Below are 23,005 nucleotides of genomic sequence, written 5' to 3'. Positions count from 1 at the left end.
AGGATGATGAAGATGAAATGAGAGTGGACGTTTCAGCGAGAAGACGATCCTGAACACAGCCAAGGAAACTCAACTAGTTTCAGATAAAAAATAAAGCTGGCCGGGCCAATCATCTGACCAGAATCCAGCCAACGAGCTACAGAAGGAACTAAAGCTCAGAGTTCACAAAAGGGACCAATGAAAGACTGTTTGTGTGGAAGAACACCTGAACAATGCATTCAGCATTCTCAAAGCTGTCATCAGCAAAGGCTTTTGTACTAAGTAATAAATAAATCTCAGTAAGCGTGTTCTATACTATTTCCCTTATAGACATTTATGGTTTGATTTTTTTTTTTTTTTTTTTGCATGTGTGGATTGGATGGGCTGTTACCAACGTTGCCTTTAAAATATATATTTACTTAGAAATTTGGTGACGTGTTCAATACTTTTTTTTACCTTCTGTAACTACACATTGCATCAACACAGCTCACACCAAGCTGACTGATTCTTCTGACTCCATGTTTCTAATTGACTGGAAGAGAATAAATTAACTCAAGCAGACAAAATCTACCAACAACTAGTGTTTTGGCAACAAAATTAATGAACAACAGAGGCGCACATCGTGTGAATGCTGGCAACAGTGTCAGCCACTTGTGTGAAGGCACATCTCATAATGATAAATTCAGCTTTATATCATAATCCAGGGCATGACGGCACACACGCTAAAGGACATCCTATATGTAAATGTGCCTTGTCAGTTGGTTTGACTATGTGGTGCTCATTTATGCCCCAGGGTTGAGCATGGTGCGGGATAATGGAATCCGAAGGGGTGTTATAGTGGGAGATTGATCCCGTATGTTGTAAAGAAGTGACTCATTAAGTCTGATCTCAGCTACCTGTAAAGTTTCATGACTGTATCCTTAACCGTTGCTATACTCTCCGACTGAAGTTACACCTAGTAGAAAGCTTTGCGACAGCAATGCTCTGTCTAGCATCAAAAAAGGTTGCTGTTGACAGCAATGGCAATAGGTCAACAATCAAGGATGTTGTTTTCTTCAAACAATTATTGATCATATTATTATGCTTTTTATGAAAACTGAGATGAAGCTGAGGGTAAGGTACATCAGAGATTGTTAGTTGTGAAGGATATTTTACAAACATTACGAGATGTCTAAAAATGGACAATCGCCCAAGAGATATTCACTGCCTAAATCTCTGATAGCTACAAACACGTGCCGAAGAACTCCACCAACAACCACCTTTGATGTAGTTCCCCTACAGTAGGTGTGCTCAGTTTTTGCTATGCTCACACATATACACGCACACAGCACACAGCAGTGTATGAAACTGCTTAAGTCTGCAAGCAAATTCTTCACCTGTCAGACTTGATGTTTCTCTTAGACCAGAAAGCGCATGTTTTTACTATCAGGTTAGTTTTTGATGCACTTGTATGTAGTTTAATTCTAAGCTACTTACCACCAAAGCACACACACACAAACTGACAAGGTAAGAAAATCAATACAAGCTTGACTCCAAAGGTAGCAAAACCTACTGGCAACTGTAATAAGCTCACTAATTCTCATACAGAATTTCATTTTTTTATTTTGTGTGCACACACAGACATCATGTACCACTGGCAGATAAAAGGAGTGGGTGATGTTGAAAAATCCTACTAGTGGCTTGGCAAAGCTGGACTGAAAGCCAGAACAAAGGCCCCAAACGTGGCAGCAAAGGATCAAGGTCCAAACACAAGTTCGATAGACACGGGGTCTAGATCTCAGATGCAGGCTGTGCAAAGATCCCTCTGAGACAGTCCGGACATAACAACAGGGTGCAAGATGCTAGCAGGCAGGGAACGCCATAACCAAGCAGCTGGCATAGTGTACAGGAACATTTGTACCGAGTATGGCCTGGAAGTTAAGATCCTGTGGGACTTCGAGATACAGACGGACAAACTGGTGATGGCTAACCAACCAGATACATTAAAGAATGTAGAGAATTAGAGAAGATGTATAGGCTGGAGGCAACAATGGTAATTAGAGTAGTCAGAGTACTCAGGGCTCCTAAGCTGGGCGAGTGGCTCCAGCAGATTCCAGGAACAACATCCAAGATCTCTGTCCAGAAGAGCTCAGTCCTAGAAACAGCTAAGATACTTCACAGGACCCTCCACGGGCCTCTCGTGGAGGAGCCAAGGTTAAAGACTATAGATATTTTTAATATATATCAGAACCCCATTTAGAATTATGTGTTATGCAACACAACAATATGTCATATGAAATCAGAGTAACACAGCAGGCATTGTCTTAAAAAAGACTTAACATTGCTGGAAAAGCACAATTAGCTTCCTGGGTAACTTCAATGGAATGAAACCCTGTTGTTGTTACCTGCACGTTCTCCTGCTGTGACATGTCAAAATATTTGCTGGGAGAAAGGTTTACCAGATAATTTAGACCAAAGATGAAAAAATAAATGTTTCAGGTGTCAGGATTCAGAGTTCACGCCATTTATAGAAAACGGTTTCGCTTATTTTTGTTCTATTTCAAACACCTTTGCCTGTGAGCGCTGCAGCCTCAGCGCTTTAAATCTTATCAGACAGAAATGATTAGCTTCAAATCCAAATCAACATTCAGTAAGAATTTCATTAAAATTCCGACAATCAATAATATTCCCCTGCAAACAGTAATTAGCGGCGATCTGTATTATACAATACCAGATGACTTTTTAAATAGTTAAAGCAACAACTCATAGTTTCAAAAAAACTAAGAGAAAGAATTGACTGCCCCTGCCGGCCATGATAAAACCTTGATCTTGCATGTTTTGAGGTAGCCCATGGAAGATTCCTGGCTCTGTTTTGGATCATTATCACAATGAGATCCTTCCAGAATTTTGCTGGTTTTTAACTGAATCTATCCTTCTCTCTACCATTGCCACAGGCTGCAACTCAAGCCAGCAGCCCGACTGATTCAACCCCATGCTTAAACCTAGGAAAGATAATCTTTTCGTGACATTCGGCACCACTTGCTTTGAAACTTTCATAGCTTGGCCTTTCCTTATAATGATTGTTAACAAGCCATAGCCCTAACAGGCTAATTAGGGTCTGAAAACTTATCTTAAAGCTCAATTCTCATAGGGTTCTCAAAATTGTACATGGTGTTCCTTCCTTTTTTTCTTTTTTACCCATTGAGTTATTAACTTTTATCCCTTTCAGAGATTACTAGCAACAGGAAAAACTAGCTCATAGCTCTGCTAGCACGAAGAGAAAAAAAGACAATGTTTATTGTTTTGAAGGAGACTACACTTATACAGCATTATTAAAGTTGAACGGTGTAAGACTGTAAAGGGCATCTCTAGGACTGAGGCAGCAGGTTTTGTCCTTGCTTTTCTTATCACCGTCCTTGGTACCTGCTCAGGTCTTTGAAGCCATGTAGCTGGAATTATAATGATAAATCCAAAGTGCTCTTTCTCCCCCCCTTCCAGCTCTATTTGCCCAAGCTGAAGTGACAGATGTTTGAATGCGAGTGCAGATGTCTATGAGAGGAATTTAGCTATGTTAGGACTATTGAAGTCATGTGCAAACACTCTGTCACTGTGTTCGCTCATTCTGAGCCCCTTCTGTAACTCCTTGGGACTCACGGGTGTTGGTTTTCCATCCTCACAGCTAGTTAATTACTGTTAATTACACTCACCTGGCATCCCAGGTGTAAATCAGTCCCATATTAGACGGCTAGAGAGGAATGAAAAGAAGCTCTGCAAGAAGATAAAACCCACCAATGCAAACCTGACATTCTAGCAGCGGGAATTAGTCATTCCTTGGGTGCACAATCCATCTGTGATGTCCAGGGCATTGCAGGAGCTATTTTAGGATGAAGTGTTGTAGCTTTTTTTTCTTTTGGTACATTCAGTTTTCTTTATCCTGCGTATTTATTTTATGCTGCATTTCTTTTTATGGTTTACAAATTTGCTACTTGTTTTTCTAATTCAGGCGCTACATATAGCAAAAAGGTGTTAATCCTTAATAGGGATGGGTATCGTTTAGGTTTTATCCGATACCGGTGCCAAATCGGTACTTTTGAAACGGTGCCGGTGCTTAAACGGTGCTCGAACCGGTGCTTAAAGAATGGAGAACACAAACTTTGTCCAAAAACCTCTCATGTTCAGCTGTTTGTTTGTTTTTTGTAAAAAGATAACAATGTTAGCCTTTTCTTCAGCTGTGGGGCATATATGGTATCACTCTTGGCTGGAAGCAGTGCTTAAACAATGGTAAAAAAACACAAACTTTGTCCAAAAACCTCTCATGTTCAGCTGTTTCCCACTTTTTCTTTGGTCATTTTAGCCTTTTTGTCCAGGGTGAAGGGAGTATCTGCCATCAAACAAGAGGACAGCCGCATGTAGCTATGATGATGTTTGCTAGTTCACCTTACATGCATTAATGTAATAACGTGGTTAGCCTACTCAACGTAAATTACACTCGAACAACATTAAGCGACTCACGCAGAGAAGAACGGCTGCTGCTGCATCAATATCCTCATCATTTCTGCTACACTGGCAGGGCTAGGGACCAGGACTCTATTCTTCGGGTTTTTGGGGGATGTTGCTCCGGGTCCGATAACTGGCAACCCACCCAACGTGCACAGTGTGAGGTCTCGCAGCAAGCTATCAAATACGGCGCATTTCTCGGCTTTTAAAAAAAAAACGCTATGCGTCGCCAGCTGTTTCATCGGATTTGAGGTGTTTCCTCCTTTGACAGTATCACAGTATCAGCTTAAAGCACTTGTTGCAGGCTGCTGAGTTTGCATATTTTGCTGTGAAGTACAACCAGACTTTTGACCGCTTCGCCTTGGACATTTTTAATCTGTAGCTCTGCTCTAACTGAACGTACGTACCTGGCCCCGCCTACTATCCTGGGAAACGTAATATGATTGGCTAGAATCTAAAGTGTATCACAGCTCAGGAAAAAAAAGCACCGAAATAAAGCACCGAAATGTGCGCTGCTTTTCGGTCTGGTTACTACCGTTTATGTCAGAACCGGTGCCATCATAGCACCGGACACCGGTACCCATCCCTAATCCTTAAGCTAATGAATGGTCCGTATTTAAAGGTCAGTTCAGGTAAATGTTGCTATCTAAAAATTTAAATAGCATATGGGTATCTTATTTCCAGATTGGCTACAAGTATGTGCTAGTATAAACAACAAGCCTTCCAATTTAAATAACAAATTGTGCTAGTACCTGCCATCCAGGATAACACGTTTATGCCACTCGGAGACCTGGAGCCTCACAGCTTTGGTTTGAATGTGCAGGTGGAAAGAACAAAAGTAGCAGCAATACTGGAGGAACTGCCTCTTCCATCTCATAAGCAGACACACTGTTTATTATGGCTCTATTATGTTTGAGCAGGTACTGTAAGAATTTTCTGTGTTAAATTACAACATTACATCTTTCTAATGTTAAAACAGTTACAGTACTCTGTTGTACAATACTGTTAGCTGTTTGTTAGCAGTGCTACTCCTACTTTAGTGTTGCTACTGTAGCCTCCATAAACGTTTTTTTATTTTAAAATATAACTGCACATCTTAACTCCTGTTACCTGATGGCCTGTACACACATACATGGGTATTTTTGTTAGCTTAGCTTTTCTGTGTGTTTTACACCTTTAACCTACATGGAAACATTTCTGTACAGTTAGGGATAAAAGACTTTTCTTTGTCAAGTTCTTGACATCATTATGGATGAAGATGGGTTTTTTTTTAAAGGAAAACTTCCTGTTTAAAAGACACCCATGCATGTGTAGAAATAAATTTATACACTAATTTGTGCTTCTTTTAAGACAGATATTTCAATATTTCACTGTTTTGTTTTAGCTTTATTATCTTTTGTAAGATGAGACACCAGAACCATGAAGACTAGGTACAGATAGTGTTTCAGGGTGGATGTTTCCTTTGCTGTGGAAAACAAAGTACTCTGCATTTCCAATTTGATATAAGAGACACACTGGAAACAGTTCAACATAAACATAAAAATCTTAGCTCCGTAGAGTAATGCGGCTCCTTAAGCCCGAATTCGAAGGCAATAATTGAAAATGTGAAATATTCTTTCATTCCCTCTCGGACTAACCTCGAGTGACAGAATCTATTGGGGATATAAGCGGGCACTGTTTGGGGTGTTTATAGTGTGGAGATAAAATACAGAATTTACTGCTATGCAGAGAGGCAAGCAAACAGGGAGGTCTTTCTTTGTAGCTCAAACCTCTGTGATGCTGGCACTGTAGTGAAGACAACCTCAAAAACACATCCAAGGCACAGGGGAGCTGTAATGCACTGATAGTTGTTTTTGTGTGTGTGTGCACTGCATCGGTGTGGACTTCTTTAAACAATATTTCCTCTACAAGATCACAGAATATTACACACATTCAACATTGTGCATTTGATTCCAAGTTTCTGATCTCGCTAAGGATTTCATGGTGGCTTCTCCAGAGATCCTTTGAGACCCATTTTCTTGTAGTGCTAGTGAAAGGTGAGAACCCCATCATGCCTTTAGGGTATTTGTGAAAAAGCTCAACGCTTACAGATTGAACAAAATGCACAACATGAAATTTCTGTATTACTGCTAAGCTTTTCTTTTTTCTATCAGTGCAGTCTCTGAAAGCTAAATTGTTGGGATGGCACTGTTCTCTTCTTTGGTATTATTTGTTTTGTAGGTTGGAGGTCTGTATGTGGGCTATGTTAACAGAACCAGGACTATCGTGAGCCTAGCCATTTCACTTCCAGCCTACGGATAATAAATTAACACCAAAGTTACGTGAGTGGGTTAGCCACATTTGCATGAGTTGCCATAGGCAGTAATATTAATAGGTTCCACTCTGCAACACCATGGAGACAAATAATTGTATTAATCTTGGATTTTGTGATATCCTCTTACAAAAGCTGAAGATATAACAGGAGATCCAACTCTCCAAACAGAAATAACATTGCTGCAGCAGGAAGTCTGCTTGTCATCCAGCAGCCTCTCACCCTATCATCCGCCCATTCATTATCTCAAACCGTAAATAGCATTTAAAATTATTTAATATTCACTTTACAGGGTGCCATGGCAACAGCTGTTTCTCCAGTGGCATTAATATTGCCTCTCCTCTGAAGTCACAAGCCTGACTCTGGAAACACAAACACCTGTGGAGAATCGTGCTACATGGGCTCCACCTAGTGGTACAAAATGGGAACTCAAAGAGCACGACAACTGACACTGCCAAGATAGACTTACGATCAACTTATTGGTCAATTAATTCTATAATGGCCTATCTTTGAGAAACTGTTTCCAATCAACTTTACAAACTGAACAATACAAATCAACTCTCGGAGCCTACAAGCCACAGCCTATGATCCATTTCAGATAAAACTGTGGGCATAGAAACAGAGAGGTTGGGGGGGGGGAAACCCCCAAAACAAAACAAAAAAAACCAAAAGAAACAAAAAAACAAAACACACCACACTTAGAAACTTTAGAGTTACTACATGAAAACAGCACTGTCCTCAGATCGTCTAGGTTCACAGTGCTTGGCATGCATGCAAAGCACTCGCACAAAACAAAGACACATGAGTGCAGTTTAAAGAACGTCTTTAATTAAATTAGGAGTCTTATCAAAATTGTTCAAGTTTTCAGGACAAACAACAGTGCAATCATTGACAGATGAGTATCTGTACACACAAGATAGATTACTATAGTCTAAGACAAAGGCCACAGCTTCAAGTAATGTAAACAGTAACAAGAACATATATACACTACCCTGCAAAAACAACAAGCAGGGGAAATTTCATACTTTTTATATTTCAGCCCTCGACACACATGAAACTATATGATGTCTAAAAGTATACAAACATTTTAACAGTAAGCACCAAGTGGATGCTTTTCGGAATGTAAATGCTCCTTCTCCATTTTCATATAGGCTGGTAATGTATGAACAAACTGTTACATTAATTAATACTCTGCCATTGTGCAGTGCAACAACTCTTAAAATAACACTTTCCACATGCTGTTAAAATGCCATTTTCAGCCATTTAGGAAGTATTATTTATTACCCTTTGAAACCGGCATTATTCATTTTGTTCATTTTGCACTTGCCACCGTGCCCTTTGGAAGAATATTGTAGTGGTTTAACACAAACACTAATGTGTTCAATGTTTCTGGCCCATCACCACACATAAAGCACTTTTTTTTTTTTGGTCATCCACAGTTTGCACTCTTTTGCCGGTTTCTCCTTTCATTTTGTATCCATGGATGAGTCATCGAGACATTCCATTATCCTCTGCAACTCCTGTATGCAGGGAACAATTGACTGGCTATACAGCTGAGCCATCTTCATTCTAGAGACAAAAAGATTAGAGCCATCTGTTAGGGTTGATTGAAAAACATCTAGTCACACTTGCACTAATAACTCCCTGTTATATATTATTTTTTGCTCTTAAATAATCTTAAATCTATAAATAAAAGCTTTTTTGCACCAAGTTTATTTAGAGTCTACACAGTGCCAACAGAACATTAGCAAATGTTAGCAACAACCTCAGAACACAAAGTGAAGCTCAATTCACTTTAGCTGCTAAAATGACTGACAGGCGCATGGAAGAAAGTGGAGAGGCAAACACATTCGTGATCTGTGAATCGGTGTTGAAAGGTGTGTAAACTTGCACTCAACAGGTGACAGACTTCAGTAGGATGTCCATGATGCTTTGCTTAAACTTGATATTCAAGTCAATAGTTTGTTGCCAGCCCATCAGCAGAGAGGTTGCGGAAAGCCGTTGGTGTATATAAACACCACCCACATGCATGTACAAGTATTATGTTCTAACCAAACTGAGGTGTTTATAGTGCAATCCTCTGCCTAAACCTCACTACAAGGAAGGGGGCGGGTGGGTGCCGTGGCATCCCGCATCAGAGCAAAATGAGTGTTACCTTCTGAGCAGCTCGCGTCCTCTGTTGGGTTCGGGGGAATAGTGCTGGAGAGCGGTGAGGCTGTGAGCCACCAGGATGCTGTAACACTGCTCTCGAAGGGCGTTGTGGCTCGCAGTGTCCCACTGCGGCAGCTCACTGGTGTAACGCCACGCCATCAGTGAGTGCTCCAACACGGCGTCCCAATCTTTGTTCCTCAGCAGAACTTGGCCCCACTCCTGACACGAAACCTGAGGTGGAAGACGAGGAGGTGTTTAATGTGACATAAATGTACTTAAGAATAGCAAAAGGAGATCTCCACTGGACACAAATAGCAGCCTTAAAGAACCTACTTTTAAAGGCCTAAAAACACAACTGTGCATGACAAAGACTCACTTTGAATGCCACCAGGTGAGGGTATGCCTTTCTGTAACAGTGAGCGTCCCTGTTGGATCCAAACCGTGAGTAAGGTATGGACCTGTAAACATTGGCCTTCTTTAGCTGCAGGTCTTCCTGTAGATACTTCAGGTCTGATGCCATGACCCTGGGCTCTTGGCTCTAGGGTACAACAGGAATGCACGCCTTGTTAAATTATGTCAATCGCAGCGTTTCTTCAAAAACACTGCCGCATTAGCTTTACTATAAGCTCAATTGTCCACTGATGAATACCTGTTCGACCAAGATGAGGGATCTAATGAGCTGCACAAGCTGCTGTTTGGAGAGCGGTGTGTGGTGCTCATCCATCTTCTCACACTGCTCCTCTAGCCTTCCTCTCCACGCTCCACCAACTGCCAAGTCCACTGCAAAACCAGGGAACACCAAGCAAAGTTAGCCCTTAACTCCCTTTCTAATATCAAGCGCGTTTTGTTTTTTGCCATGTAGCTTCCAATAAGGTCAGATCACAAAATCAACCGCATATCAGCTCAGCAAGTATAGCTACAATTAACTTAAGGTTAACAGCGTAACTTACATGACTGCATACGCTTTGTGCTTGCGGCTGTTTCTCTTCCTCTTGGAAGTGGGGACGGGGTCGGGACCATACGTGAACTTAATATTTCCAAGTAGGACCTCCTCATTCGAGCTGTAAAGAATTTAATATTTTTAAAAGTTGCATTGTTAAAATATTTAACATAATTTTACACTCACAGCATGATACGAAACTACCAGAAATACTTTTAATTGTTTTTTTTGTTTTTTCAAATTTGGCGCTGTTATCGACATGTAGTGGGCGCGAGCGCCTCGATAGCTCGAGCAGGGTGGCGCCTCTCTCCAAACAACAAGTTACACATGTTAAATGAAAAGCTAAAAACTCACCGGCAATTTTGGGCTGTGGAGCAGGTATTTCCGCCAAGGCCCGTCGTGGCTGGCACACAGCTGCCATTGCGACTTAACTTACGGTTTATAACACTCGGGGCTTACAACCTGCTTCGGCCTGGGGCGCTTCTGTTAGCCGAAATTTAAACCCCACGGAGTGGCGAACAATAACTTCTCCACGCTGGTAGCAGTTTAAACTCGGCAGCCACGAGCTTGTTCCGAAGACGTCCTCGCAGTTCTTTGAGCTCTGCCTGAGTTTAACTTGCTACACAAAAAGTCCTCCTGTCAGGTAAACCTGCTGAAACGGTGACAAAAAGACGCTTGTAACTTTTGGTTCTTTCACTTGCACACTAGTACAATGCTGATTGTGAAGCGCGCGACACGAGTTACCGCGCGGGCGTGGTTTGTGGGATTCGCTGACCTGATTGGTTAGACGTCACGACATGCTCAGAACAGGCGCCCAGTATGCAAATTAAACATACTTCTCCGTCCTGCACGTACTCTTCTCTACTTCTCTTTGGCTCTTGGGGAAAACATCACGTGAACGAACAGCCAGCTGTGGCTGAACCCAGAGCCCTTTAGGTAGTAAACTGCATGGCTTGAGACCCGCGTGCATGATACATCTCTGCCATGGACGGAGAGAGGAAGTGCAGTACATATAGCATATGTGAGGCAATGCTTACTTGTAGGCCTGTAAGAATCTTGCAGATTCGAACATTTGATATGGGGATAGTTTTGCATGGCGACCCCGAACTTCCATTTGGTTATTATTATTATTGGTATTTTTAAATGTCATATCTCTTCTCTTACACACAGACATAGGGTTACAGAGACTATAGTACAAACAAAATAGGGTTTTTAAGGCTGACATCAATGCCGATATTTGGTGATTTAAAAATTGGATACTCCCATATATTGGCCGATTTTCTTTTTCTTTCCAATACACAAAACACAAGTAGATTTCCCGACTGTTCTTTATCTGTAGTTATTTACATACTGATCGCCTGGTTGTTGTTTTTGTAGTATTACAAACTTGTATTACCAACTAGGAAGTTGCAGAGTGACCTCTGGTGGACAAACTATGCAACAATTGGGGTCAACGCTCACCATATGTTTGACGGGTGTTTCTCCTGTCTCTTCTTTACTTTTTAATTTCCATTTATGGGTCAGTACCGATAACACCAGCTGCTGCTATGGGGTTCTAATAGAGACACTTGGTTAGCAGAGATCTCTTCATTTAGGATTGTGTATGATTGTCAGAAGTAGTTAGATACTTAATTTCTTACCTTACAGTTACAGTTACAAATCGCCAGATTTGTAGTTTTAAAACTAGCTAAACTATACTTGGATATCTTTTCATTTTAATGCTACTAGGCTGCTTTTGACCAAAGTCAAAGTGGACTAGAAGGATACTGCAGGCACATTAACCTGGGTTCTCTGCTGGAAGGTCCGTCTGTCTCAGCAGGATGACACTATCTCTCCTCTTCTCCCGAGTTGATTCTATTCATCTGGATGTAGTGTTTTCAGTGGGAGAAACGTTTCGTCACTCATCCAAGTGACTTCGTCAGTCTCAGCTGACTGCAGGTTTCCCCAATCTTATAAACAGTACATTTGCATAATGACTGAAACTAGCACCACTGAAGGAACAATGGGCAAATTCTCATGACCATTGATAAACAACCACTGATCAAAGCCCACTGATCAAAGCCCACTGATCAATGGCCATGAATACCATTCACAGAGAGTGGGGGAATTGCTGCAATCACAGCATTGCAAGATGGCAAAAGATGTACTCTTAAGCCCCCTCCTCGATTCAGAGATGGTCTTTCCCTTTTCACGTAAATGGCCTCCTTGACTCCCTGCTCAAACCAGCGTTCCTACCTGGAACAGAATCAACTTTTGGAGATTTACTTACCTGGATGATTGAGCATGCATTAAGATAACACTCCTCTTCTTCTTTTGGCTCCTCCCCTTAAGGGTAAACACAGCAAGCCATCTGCATCCATTCACCCTATCCCTAGCATCCTCTCCTGTCTGTACCAGTTGATTGTTGATGCATGTATGTCAAATTACCTGTAATATATAGCAATGTGCTTTAACACCCAATCCATACCTCCTCAACTGATATAAAGACTGAAATATTACTGTGAAAAGACAACTTAAAATTTCCACTGTGTGAGAGAAATATCAGGAAAATGAGTAGTTTTACACTAGACATTAGTTTAAATAGATTCACATTTCACTGTCAGTTTAAAAAGGGGGGTATTTTAATATATCCCCCAATAAATCGCATGTAAACTGACAGACAGTACCTTTTATGAAACAGACATTAAAATAAATGGCTGTTGATTTTAGGATGGCAAACTTTACAAAACAAATCACAGCATGATTGCATGTTGTAGTAACTCATTCAAACCAAAGCTGCATGGAATAAGACAAGTTTTTCTGCAAAATATCTTTTAATAGGTTGGTTGGTGGGTTGCTGAAAAAAAGCAGTGATTTCTTCTTTGTTGAGAGACATAACCACATCTTGATACACAGCGTGGTTTAGTAAATCATTCACGCACAAAACTCATTCCAAAAGCGATGGTAATAAAAAAACAAACTAAAAAAGTAATCGGATATAATCCACACAGTGTGTTCAATCTGAAATATGCCTTTAAACTTTGCTAAGTTATATATATATATATATATATATATATATATATATATATATATATATATATATATATATATATATATATGTATGTTGATGTTGATGTTCCCCCAACATCAAATATAAACTTTGCTAAACTTTTGCTAAGTTAGCAAAAGTTTAGCAAAGTTTATATTTGATGTTGGGGGAAATTATATATTTCTTTTTTTAAATATATATATAGCAAAATAATCTAAGTGGTAGTAGATTAGTGGTAGAATACAAAGTGGTTGTGTGAATGAAGTGCAATGTTTAGTGTAACCTGTATGTTCAACACTTTTACTGAATTTTCCAGTCATCTTGTAAAATAAACAAAAACCAAAGAAAGAAAAACAAGCATCATAATGTAATCTGTTAAAATCAGCTCACTGTTACACAGTCATTTTAGAGCATTTAAATATAACTATACCGCTTCCTCACTGGACTGACAATGAAACTTGTTTTTTTACTTACATGTCTAGAGGTACATTTTCTTTTAAAATAAATACAGTTATTGTAAAACTGCTGCTCGTGAACTGATTGAACTGAAAGTGAAGTCACCCCTAGCCCTGCACAGTATCAAAGCAAATTAACCCTCTCCAGGCAGGCGTTGCTGATTTGCAACATTTAAAAACTAACAACCTGATTACCCCACATACATATTTTATGAGTTTTTTTTTACTCAGATGTACCACTGCAGGACTTGGTTGTGCATTAGCAACAAAAAGTTTAATCTGAGCCTGAGAGGGTTAAACTGAATACTCGATGGCTTCTTGAAACTGCTACAGTAAATTTGATAATTAATTATGTACATTATATACACATTTTCTAAATAACTTACATAATGCACACTTAAAAGGGTATAATTTCTATTAGGTACATATCATATTACAAAGGTCTGTGACAGTATGGCTTTGTAAATATGCATTACAATATTGTCATCAGAAAAAAAGCAAGTGCAGTCAGAGGACTCTTTAAGCATCTTATACATCTATTCATTGTAAATGTTATGTAACTTTAATGTTTAGTCTAACTCCTGCCTTTTGCTTTTTAAACTTTGATATGGAGACAGCTCTAAACCTTTATGAAAAATACATGACTCTTACAGCTGACTCAAAGACGACAAGACGCTTAAAGACATACTCCCGCTGACAGCAGAGGCCACACTATAAATTATAAGGAGTAGCCTCTACTTGCTAAGCAGCGTTTTAAGGGAGCGGGTGAGTGCGTTAGCAATGGCTGACATGGTACTAGAGTGGCGGACCAGGGCTTTCATGCTGTGCTCCCCTGGCGCTCCAACAGTGGCAGCCTCAGCTGCTTTGAGCAAACAGATATAGTTCATAACAACCTCGTCAACCTTTGCCACGACTTCTCTCTGTTGGTGTGAGGCTGAGGCTCCGAGTCCCCTAACCAGACACATGCAAGCTTCGCAGAGACAACAAAGCACCTGAAAGCTACAAGTCACGGCTAGCAGCATTTCCTCTGGACTGCTGTGGGCCTGTGCCATCCTCCGGCACGCCCGGCCTAATTCTTTTGACTCAACGGAGAGGAGCTGTTTATACTGTGATACATCCTGGTTAGGCATCTGGATGCCGCGCTCACAGCGACCTATGCTGGATCTCACTAATGCGATGAGCTCGCTGGCATCACGGCGGGCATCAGTGAAGCCGGAAGGGAAACCGTACATGTGGTCTTTGAGGGCGTTGATTCGTGCCAGTCGGTCACTGAAGCTCATGTTATTAAGGACCTCGCCATACAGCTGCTCGCCAGCAGCGTCCAGTGCGGAACCGCAGGGGAATATGGCTGAAGCAGCACCGTTATCCTCGAAATCAGGTCCACTGCGACTTCGTCTGGGCCTCTCCCATTCGATCTCATCCTCTTCGCCCTCACTCTTACGTTTAAAGAAACAGTAACTAAAAGGCCCATTACATCTCCAGGGACTTGTGTCCAGTTTTTGAGAGCCCTTCATTTGTTTCGCATCTTTCTGCAATGGAAAAGCCACAGATGCCCTTCTACTGTCTACCCTACTGCCTGTGGACCAGCATGTGGTGTGGGAAGACACAGAGCCTTGGGAGTAGCTCTTGGAGAGCCTCTTCCTAGTTGGTCTCCGCTGGACTTTGGTGTCACCTTGCGGGGGCAGAGACAGTGACAGGGGCTGCTGGCTCCGGCTTCGGGTGGGCTTCTCAAATAGAGCTTCAACACTACCAGAACTTGCAGTTACATTGCTAGAGCTCCGTTTAAGCTCCGGGCCCCGTTGCAGGCTACTGAAGGGATCTGTGTGTGGTAGCGTCGGGGTGACAGCCTGAATGTGGTTCTGACTCGGCCGGGACTGGACAGAATGATTGGGGTCCTGTGTGCATCCTGAATTGCTGGAACTAGTGTTGACTTGAACAGGCTGGGAAAAAGAAGGAGGTGGTGGGGGAGGTGGTGGGGGAGGTGGATTCTGAGGATTGGGTGTTGGAGATGTAATGCAAGCTCTTGGACCAGCTGATGCCTGCCTGACAAAAGCAGAAGGGTGGTCTCCCCTTCCTAGTGAGATAGTGTTGAGGTCTGCTCTTTGACCACCGGGGGCAGCAGAGAAACAAAGAGAATCGTTAGGGCGGGACTGACGAACTGCATGCTTTGACTTCAGGTCTGATCTGAACCATTCCTCTTTGCTGCTAACTTGGCTTCTTGATCGAGGTGGATGACGGCTAGTGGTACCTCCCCCCTCACGGTTTCCGCCTGTAGCAAGTCCTCCGTCGCGGCTGTTACAGCCCTCTCTCTTATAGAGGGACAGAAAGTGCTCTGGGTCCAGACCACTCCTCTCTAGCTCACTTTCTAGGCCAGAAAAGGAGCTCCTCCTCTCAGAAGTAGCTTTCCTGAAATCTAAAGTCTCATTCCTTCTCTGAGCATGCATATCAGGACTTCTCTTGAGTTTGGTAGGAAGTGTTGCAGAATAGTATGACCGTGCATTTTTGTTTGCTGCCTGCATGGCAGCAGCATTAGGGTTAACTACATTTGGGCTGAGGAATGGAGATGATATGGATGAAGGCATACACGGGCAGCGAGCGATGGTGTTTCCCCTATTTTTAGCCATTTCAACAAGCTGGGGGTTGCTAGTAATAAAACGCCTTGTGTCCTTTTTAACTCCTCCTCCCATGCCCGCACTCTGCAACTTCCCTCCCTGATGCATCTGGCTGACTGTTAGATAGTTAATCAATTGCCTGTAGGCCTCGCTGCCTTCCTTCTGGTTCAGCCCTTTCAGACAGGCCTGTTGTTTAGCATGCTGATCATTCTGGAGTCGCTTGTTTCCTAAAGGGTCTTTATGCTTAGATGGTGTGGCTGAGGACGGCCGGCCCGGTTCTGACCCAGGGGAAGGTTGGTGAATATTGGGCAGCATTTTCCGAAGGAGGGCAGGATCTGCATGAGGGTGGAGGTCTTTTCCCTGAGTACTCTGGGCAGGGGTGCCAAAGGGGGTTCCGGGTTTGTTATCTTCATAGTTTAACACCCTGAGTAACGAGGAGGAGGAACTAGAAAGCGGGTGCCTTTGCAGATGGTGGTGTTTTGATTCAATGGCACCAGGGCCAAGGGGTGAATCATTTGGGGTAGCACAAACGCTACTGTTCGTGCTGCCACCAGCATCCAGTGATGAGCACAGAGAGCCCTGCAGTGAACTGTGTGCTTCTCCTTGCAGATTTGAAATCCTTTTTGCTAGATGGTATTCACACAGCCGGGCCACACTCTGTTGTCTCGAAATGGGCTGATGGTCACTCTGTAGGTCTGATCCCTGGTCTGATCCCCCTGATCTAGATTTTTTGGTTGGGGATAGCAACGATGCTACAACTAGATGTTCATCTTGCTCAGCAGCTGAAGCTCCGTTATCTGCATCACAGCCCCCCAAGTTGACAACATCTGAGAAGCGGTCAGAGATAACGGAGGAAGGGCGGGGACTTCTATGATGATCACGAGGGAGGCTGTTGACTCCATGGCTCTCGGCTACAGAGTTTTCTGCTAAAAAAGAATCCTGCCTTCTTTGGCTGTCTTCTCGTTCGCAGAATGAGGTGCGCTGGTCCAAGTCAAGATGGCTGCGGCTCCCAATGCTCTCTCCTCGATATCCTTCCCTTGTGCTGAAGGTGTTATACTTTCCGCTGGAGTCTGCTGATTTTTTATGGTGCTTGCCTCCTGGTGTGGTGGAGCTTGGGCGCTGAAGAGTGGCTGAGAGATTAGTCTGGGGCCTTACTTCTGAGCTGTCCGGCCGTGATGATGTGGTGCTTAATTGAGGGCTCCGTCTTGGAGGAACTGCTGGAGGATGAAGGTGTCGTGTTGGACTGCGAGGTTTCTTTTGTATTGTTCCTCCGGTACTGGGGGAGACAGGAAATTCAGTTTTTTCTTCAATTAAAGGTTGGTATCCTTCCCTTGTGGCCACCAGAAGACGCATGTGGCTCTCGCTCAGTCGGTGAGTAGCAGCTAGTTCAGAGATCTCAGTCATCTCTGAGGAGTTGGTCTCATTACCAGAGTCTGAGGATGACTCTGGACTAAAGCCATGAGATATATAAACACCTAGGTGATAAGAGATACAAAGTTAAATGTAGATCATTCAATCTCAATTTATCTGCTGCTGAAAGCTTTGACAGTTAGAACTCTGAACATCTTTGGGTTTTTTTTCCATAGCTTATAGTGAATCCCAAATGAACTTGTGAATCTACACCAAAACAATTTTGTGCAGAAGTAGCAGTTAATATGAAATCTTAGACAGTAGTGACAGAGAACCAAGCTAAACATATTGTTAATTCTATTTAGCAGGCACAATGCACAACACATGTACCTGATATGGCTAACAGCTAACTCTGCTCCATAGACTCCTAAACAAAGGCCCTGACTGGCAGGTAGCATTAAAAGTTAGCAATTAATTGTCGTAAATCTAAATATGAAAGAAAAAAAAAGCAAGCAAATGGTAAAACATTTAAAATAGTTTGCACTGATATATGATGTAAATAGATACATAGTGGTCAAAAAGTAAGGAAAATGGTTGAAGTAGTTTGATGTAGTAGCTAAAAGTATAGTTAAAAAAATAAAATGCAAGCTAAATATACTAGAAATTGACATAGATGTCTGAAAATAGGAATATGATTGATTTTTAATTTTTAAGCCAAGGTATGGCTAACTGTCGAAATTCCTAGCTAAAAGTCTTGAGAGCTTGAAAAAGAAGGCAAGTGTACTTCTACAAGATGTTTCACCTCTCATCCCAGAACCTTTCTGAGTTCTATAAAATGGTGTAGAGTCTCAGGTATTTAACCCCTAGTGGGAGTTGTCCCCTTTGGAAGTAGTCCTGAGCACTGTAGATCATATGAGTCATCACATGAGCTGAGGTATGAAAAAGGGCATGAGTATCATCACATGGGGTTATGGGTGAAACCACTGCAAGACCTTGCCCCAATCCATCATGTGGCCTATGGAGATCACTGAGGCAACATATTGGGGTCGCTGAAGGTTGACACTCCATCATTTTTAAGAACTAATGAAACTGTCCAGTTGTCTTCTTTTTCAAGCTCTCAAGACTACTATGCCCTAGATGACTGGGAACCTAGAAAGACATAACTAGATATTTGTTTTTGCCAACTGGTTAGGGAATATGCATTTTTCCTTAGTGACAGGTGGATGCCAAGAGGTCATTGATCAGTCTTTAGGCTTGCGTGACTAGTACTTTAGCAATAATTTTCTCAGAGACTGCCATTAACTTCCAGCCGCTCCTTGTGACCAGTTGAGAATATAAACTTTTTCCTCATAATCGGTGGTTTTCAGAGGGTTGGACCAGTCTTTAGACCTTTGCGACTGTCTTACATGCTTGATCCCACAGTGTCATCATGGTTGTCACACATCCAAAATGGTGGGCAAGTTAATGTCACGTGGTCACTTGTCTGCAAAACCTTAATTAGCAAATGTGTAGCCAGCAGTTGAAACTGAGCTAAAACGGAAGATGAACATATGAAACTTTTAGCAACAAGTAATAGTTACACTTTTGAAAGTATCAGTAAACATAATTAACAGCTTAAATGGATGTTGAAGGTTAGGGTGGAACTGTAACTAAAACTAGTGGATTAATGTTTGAATTACTCCACTAGTTGCTACTCAATGTTGACCAAGCTAGTAGTTATGGTTAATGATTGAGGCAGTTTACAGACCATAGCTGCTAAATATGTAATTGTTAAGACTAAATTGTAAGCTGAAAGCAATTCAGATCTAGTTTAAAATGAGTTTAAAGTCCATTTGACAGAGCTAGGGAGGGAGAATTTAAGACAAAGAAAAGTTGGTAACCACTGGCTCAGTCAAGTTAAAGTGCTGTAAAATCAGTGCTAAATAAAGGCATCAACATTACTTTGCTGCATTAGTATTCAACAGACCTGGATTGTTACCGCTGGGTGGTGGCGGTGGTGGAGGCTTCTGTTCAGAGACAGAGAGAGCTTGCAGCGCTTGCAGTGTATTCATGACCGCATTTTCCAGTCCTCTCTCCCCTCCCCTGCTCCCTTCCCCCTCCCCATGCGTTGGAATGGCATCGATTAGTGAAACCGGAATATCGTCATTTTCACGTGTGCTTAGAGGCCTTCCCTCGGGTGCAACGTCCTCATCCAAACTGTCGCGAAAGCCTGGTGGTGGTGCTGCGATCGCAAGGTTGAGTGTCTGCAGCAGGGTGTCGTCTTCATCATCGTCAACACCATCATCGCCCTCGGGAGGAGGCAGCGACGTCAGGTCGATAATGTCGTCCGTAGAACCGGAAAGTGTGAGAAAGGTAGCTTTGCCGGCTGCTGTGGGTAGGCCCTCCCCTTGGATACCATCATGTGTCTCATCACCCACTGGCGTCCCCCCAGTGGAATCTTCTTCACAAGAATCCTCGTCTGGATCGCTTGTATTGCCACGATAAACTAGTTCCCTTAGCTCCTCACTACTTTCCTCGCTTATGATGTTACTATAGACGTGCTGAAATGGCTCTCTGTCCTGTTGCTGAAAGTATGTGTTGTTGTGCAAGTAGGGCGGTCCGTAGTTGGGTACCTCCGGGCTCTCTAACAGTCTTTCATAGCGTAAGTTCTTAAATTTATTGAGGGGTGGGTTCCCCTCAAAAATAAATGACACTTTGGCGCTCCGAGGTGAGTCTTGAGTTTTGTGTCTGGTAGCTGGAGGCAGAGGAGGGGGCAACGGACTCCTTCGGTTCTCAAGGTCTCTGTCAGGGTTTGGTGGTTCGTGGAAGTAAGGAGAAATGCTGTTTTCCCTTTGCCCATTGTCTGAGTACTCAGAGTCTCTGCTGTAGATCTCTACTTGACCAGGCTCCTCATTGTCCCCAAAAGATGTGCTGTAAGGCCACTCCAGGACACGTTCCTGACCTGCAAGGAACACAAGATTTTATCGCTTTACCTGTTTTGTATTTGATTTTGATTCAACTTTAAAGACCTGTTTCAGTTAAGCACTCTATTTCAAAGCAGGGTTTATGCAGCACTGTAAAACGTCAATTTTTAAATGTGTGACCTCGCAACAAGTTTTCATAGTTTCATGTGGAGTATTTTTCCAGACCATCAACATCTACTACTCAAGTGAAACTTTAGATATCCACCAATTTGTCCTAAACAGATGGCTTGTAATCCATATTATGTCACATACACACAGACAGGGCTGGGCCATATCATACCATACCATATCCTGTTCACGGTAATACCGGTATAATGTTAGGCGATAAGAAAATGAAATATCGCAATGGAATATGGTTAAAACGCGCCTGCGCAGTGCCTTTGTTTTCATACGCACATGGCAGAAAAAGCATGGCGGCAACGGAGAATGGTAAATGGCCTGTATTTATATAGCGCTTTACTAGTCCCTAAGGACCCCAAAGCGCTTTACATATCCAGTCATCCACCCATTCACACACACATTCACACACTGGTGATGGTAAGCTACATTGTAGCCACAGCCACCCTGGGGCGCACTGACAGAGGCGAGGCTGCCGGACACTGGCGCCACCGGGCCCTCTGACCACCACCAGTAGGCAACAGGTGAAGTGTCTTGCCCAAGGACACAACGACCGAGACTGTCCAAGAGAACCGGCAACCTTCCGATTACAAGGCGAACTCCCAACTCTTGAGCCACGATCGCTCAGAATGGGAAGGACAGAAGCGGTTTGTTGAACGAAACAGATGAACCAGGATTGGTTTGTTAAAATGGTGCAACTTCAGTGGTGTGGAACTGGTTTGGCTTTCGTCCATTAGATACACACCAAAGCACAATTTTTGGTAGCGCATGCAAGCGGGCCGTTGTTATCAGTGTTGGGACTAACGCGTTATTAAGTAACGCGTTACAGTAACTACGTTATTATTGTGGTAACGAGCACGGTAACTAGTTATTATGCCAAAACCAGGAACGCGTTACTCGTTACTGGGATTTAGATAGGGTCGTTACTCGTTACTTCGTGTGGTGGCTATCGCGGAGCTTCCACAGATTCAGTAACATTAGCAAGTGGTGGAGGCCAGCAGGTGGATGAAGGAAAGGGGACGCAGAAGGAAAAGAGACCCGAGGCGGCCGCCGGTCCAAGTGTGAACTGAACTTCAGGTAAGAAGTTATGACCTGCAGTCTATCTGGGTCAGATATAAACCAAGTTTAGGTGGAGTTTATTTTCGTTATTCTGACTTTTTCCGTACTGCGTGCTAGCTAGCATGATGGAGTTTCTATACAGCTGGGTGGGTGCTATGAAGTTAATGATGTTGAACTTTATTTTGTTCATAAGTTATTAGAGTTGCCAACCGTCCCGTCTGGTATTCAGAGAAAATATTACGCGTTTCGTATTGAGGTGAAAAGGAACAGTTTGTCCCGTAATTCAGCTACAATGAAAAAGGCACAAAGCTGCAGTTATTCTGTGTCTTTGCTGCACAGCTGCCTCTTCTTTCATTCTCCCCCTCCCTCTCCCGTTTCTACTTCAATCATGAAAACTGATCAATGATCAGCTGATCGTCTTTTCTCTCTTGTTTGTTTATCGCTCACTTTGCGCCGAAAGAGGAAACCAGCGGATGTCGCGCTAAACAACAGCAGCACGTTTAAGCTTGATCAGCTGTTGTTAGAATTTATTTAATATTAATTTCTAGTATCAGCTGATGTTTGCTGGAGCAACAGCTGCACAAAAGCTGCTGGTCATGATATGGTTTGGTTATCTGGTGAGAGGGAAACATGAAGATGAAACCAGGAGATGTCCTTACTGAATCATGAGAGCTGAACAGGTGATGGAGAAACAGGTTTACCTTTTAGGTGACATGAATGAGTTGAAGGGAAGTTATGAACTGTTTCTGAGAGACAAATAACCCCAGGATCCTTTTTTAGGTAGCTGACAGCTGGTAACTGTGCAGGTGCGGATCTAGTGAAGTGTTGCCAGGGGGGCAGGTAGGGCATTAACGGGGAAAGGGGGGCACAAAGAAATACTTTTCTTTCTTATTCTCATTTAAAATGTCTAGCTTTTAAAAAATAATTATCTGAATCTTACAACAAACGATTGATAGATTGATGCATACAGTGGGGCAAAAAAGTATTTAGTCAGCCACCGATTGTGCAAGTTCCCCCACTTAAAATGATGACAGAGGTCAGTAATTTGCACCAGAGGTACACTTCAACTGTGAGAGACAGAATGTGAAAAAAAAATCCATGAATCCACATGGTAGGATTTGTAAAGAATTTATTCGTAAATTAGGGTGGAAAATAAGTATTTGGTCACCTCAAACAAGGAAAATCTCTGGCTCTCACAGACCTGTAACGTCTTCTGTAAGAAGCTTTTCTGTCCCCCACTCGTTACCTGTATGAATGGCACCTGTTTGAACTCATCATCTGTATAAAAGACACCTGTCCACAGCCTCAAACAGTCAGACTCCAAACTCCGCCATGGCCAAGACCAAAGAGCTTTCGAAGGACACCAGGAAAAGTATTGTAGACCTGCACCAGACTGGGAAGAGTGAATCTACAATAGGCAAGCAGCTTGGTGTGAAAAAATCAACTGTGGGAGCAATCATCAGAAAATGGAAGACATACAAGACCACTGATAATCTCCCTCGATCTGGGGCTCCACGCAAGATCTCATCCCGTGGGGTCAAAATGATCATGAGAACGGTGAGCA

General features: G+C 42.6%; 3 protein-coding genes across 6 annotated transcripts in view; 1 reads left to right on the top strand and 2 right to left on the bottom strand.

Moving 5' to 3' along the window:
- Window positions 1–23,005, top strand: part of LOC309701095 (uncharacterized protein) — a gene marked incomplete at its 5' end in the record, with an annotated part of 151,761 nt that overhangs the window by 62,768 nt on the left and 65,988 nt on the right. The window lies entirely within an intron of this gene.
- LOC309701356 (uncharacterized protein) lies at window positions 7,579–10,623 on the bottom strand. Its single transcript, XM_082525485.1, has 6 exons — window positions 10,212–10,623; window positions 9,868–9,978; window positions 9,567–9,697; window positions 9,294–9,455; window positions 8,922–9,148; window positions 7,579–8,335 (listed from the first exon to the last, which is right to left on the bottom strand). Exons 1-6 carry the CDS (start codon window positions 10,276–10,278, stop codon window positions 8,233–8,235), a joined length of 801 nt encoding a protein of 266 aa, XP_082381611.1. The 5' UTR covers window positions 10,279–10,623; the 3' UTR covers window positions 7,579–8,232.
- LOC309701079 (FERM and PDZ domain-containing protein 4-like) overlaps window positions 12,956–23,005 on the bottom strand; it is a 100,909-nt gene continuing 90,859 nt past the window's right edge. For all 4 annotated transcript variants that reach the window (XM_082525072.1, XM_082525070.1, XM_082525071.1 and 1 more), the window contains exons 15-16: window positions 19,269–20,243; window positions 12,956–17,427 (exon numbers count right to left, since the gene is read on the bottom strand). In XM_082525072.1, the coding sequence (XP_082381198.1) occupies window positions 14,075–17,427; window positions 19,269–20,243 (4,328 nt within the window). In that variant the 3' untranslated portion in view covers window positions 12,956–14,074. The remainder of the gene's footprint in view (window positions 17,428–19,268; window positions 20,244–23,005) is intronic.

This window comes from Aulonocara stuartgranti, assembly GCF_965226115.1.
Source record: "Aulonocara stuartgranti genome assembly, chromosome: 23".
In the NCBI taxonomy this organism is placed as follows: Eukaryota; Metazoa; Chordata; class Actinopteri; order Cichliformes; family Cichlidae; genus Aulonocara; species Aulonocara stuartgranti.
Note: the sequence above shows the minus strand (reverse complement) of the source record. Positions and strands in the feature narration are given on the sequence as shown.

Bases quoted from the DNA above. Each gene is read 5' to 3' on its own strand.
- LOC309701356 (XM_082525485.1), bottom strand. From the start codon at position 10,278: ATGGCAGCTGTGTGCCAGCCACGACGGGCCTTGGCGGAAATACCTGCT. The intron at 9,698-9,867 runs GTAAGTTACGCT...CTGGTTTTGCAG, and splicing joins CACAAAGCGTATGCAGTCAT to TGGACTTGGCAGTTGGTGGA. The intron at 8,336-8,921 runs GTAACACTCATT...TTTTGTCTCTAG, and splicing joins GGACGCGAGCTGCTCAGAAG to AATGAAGATGGCTCAGCTGT.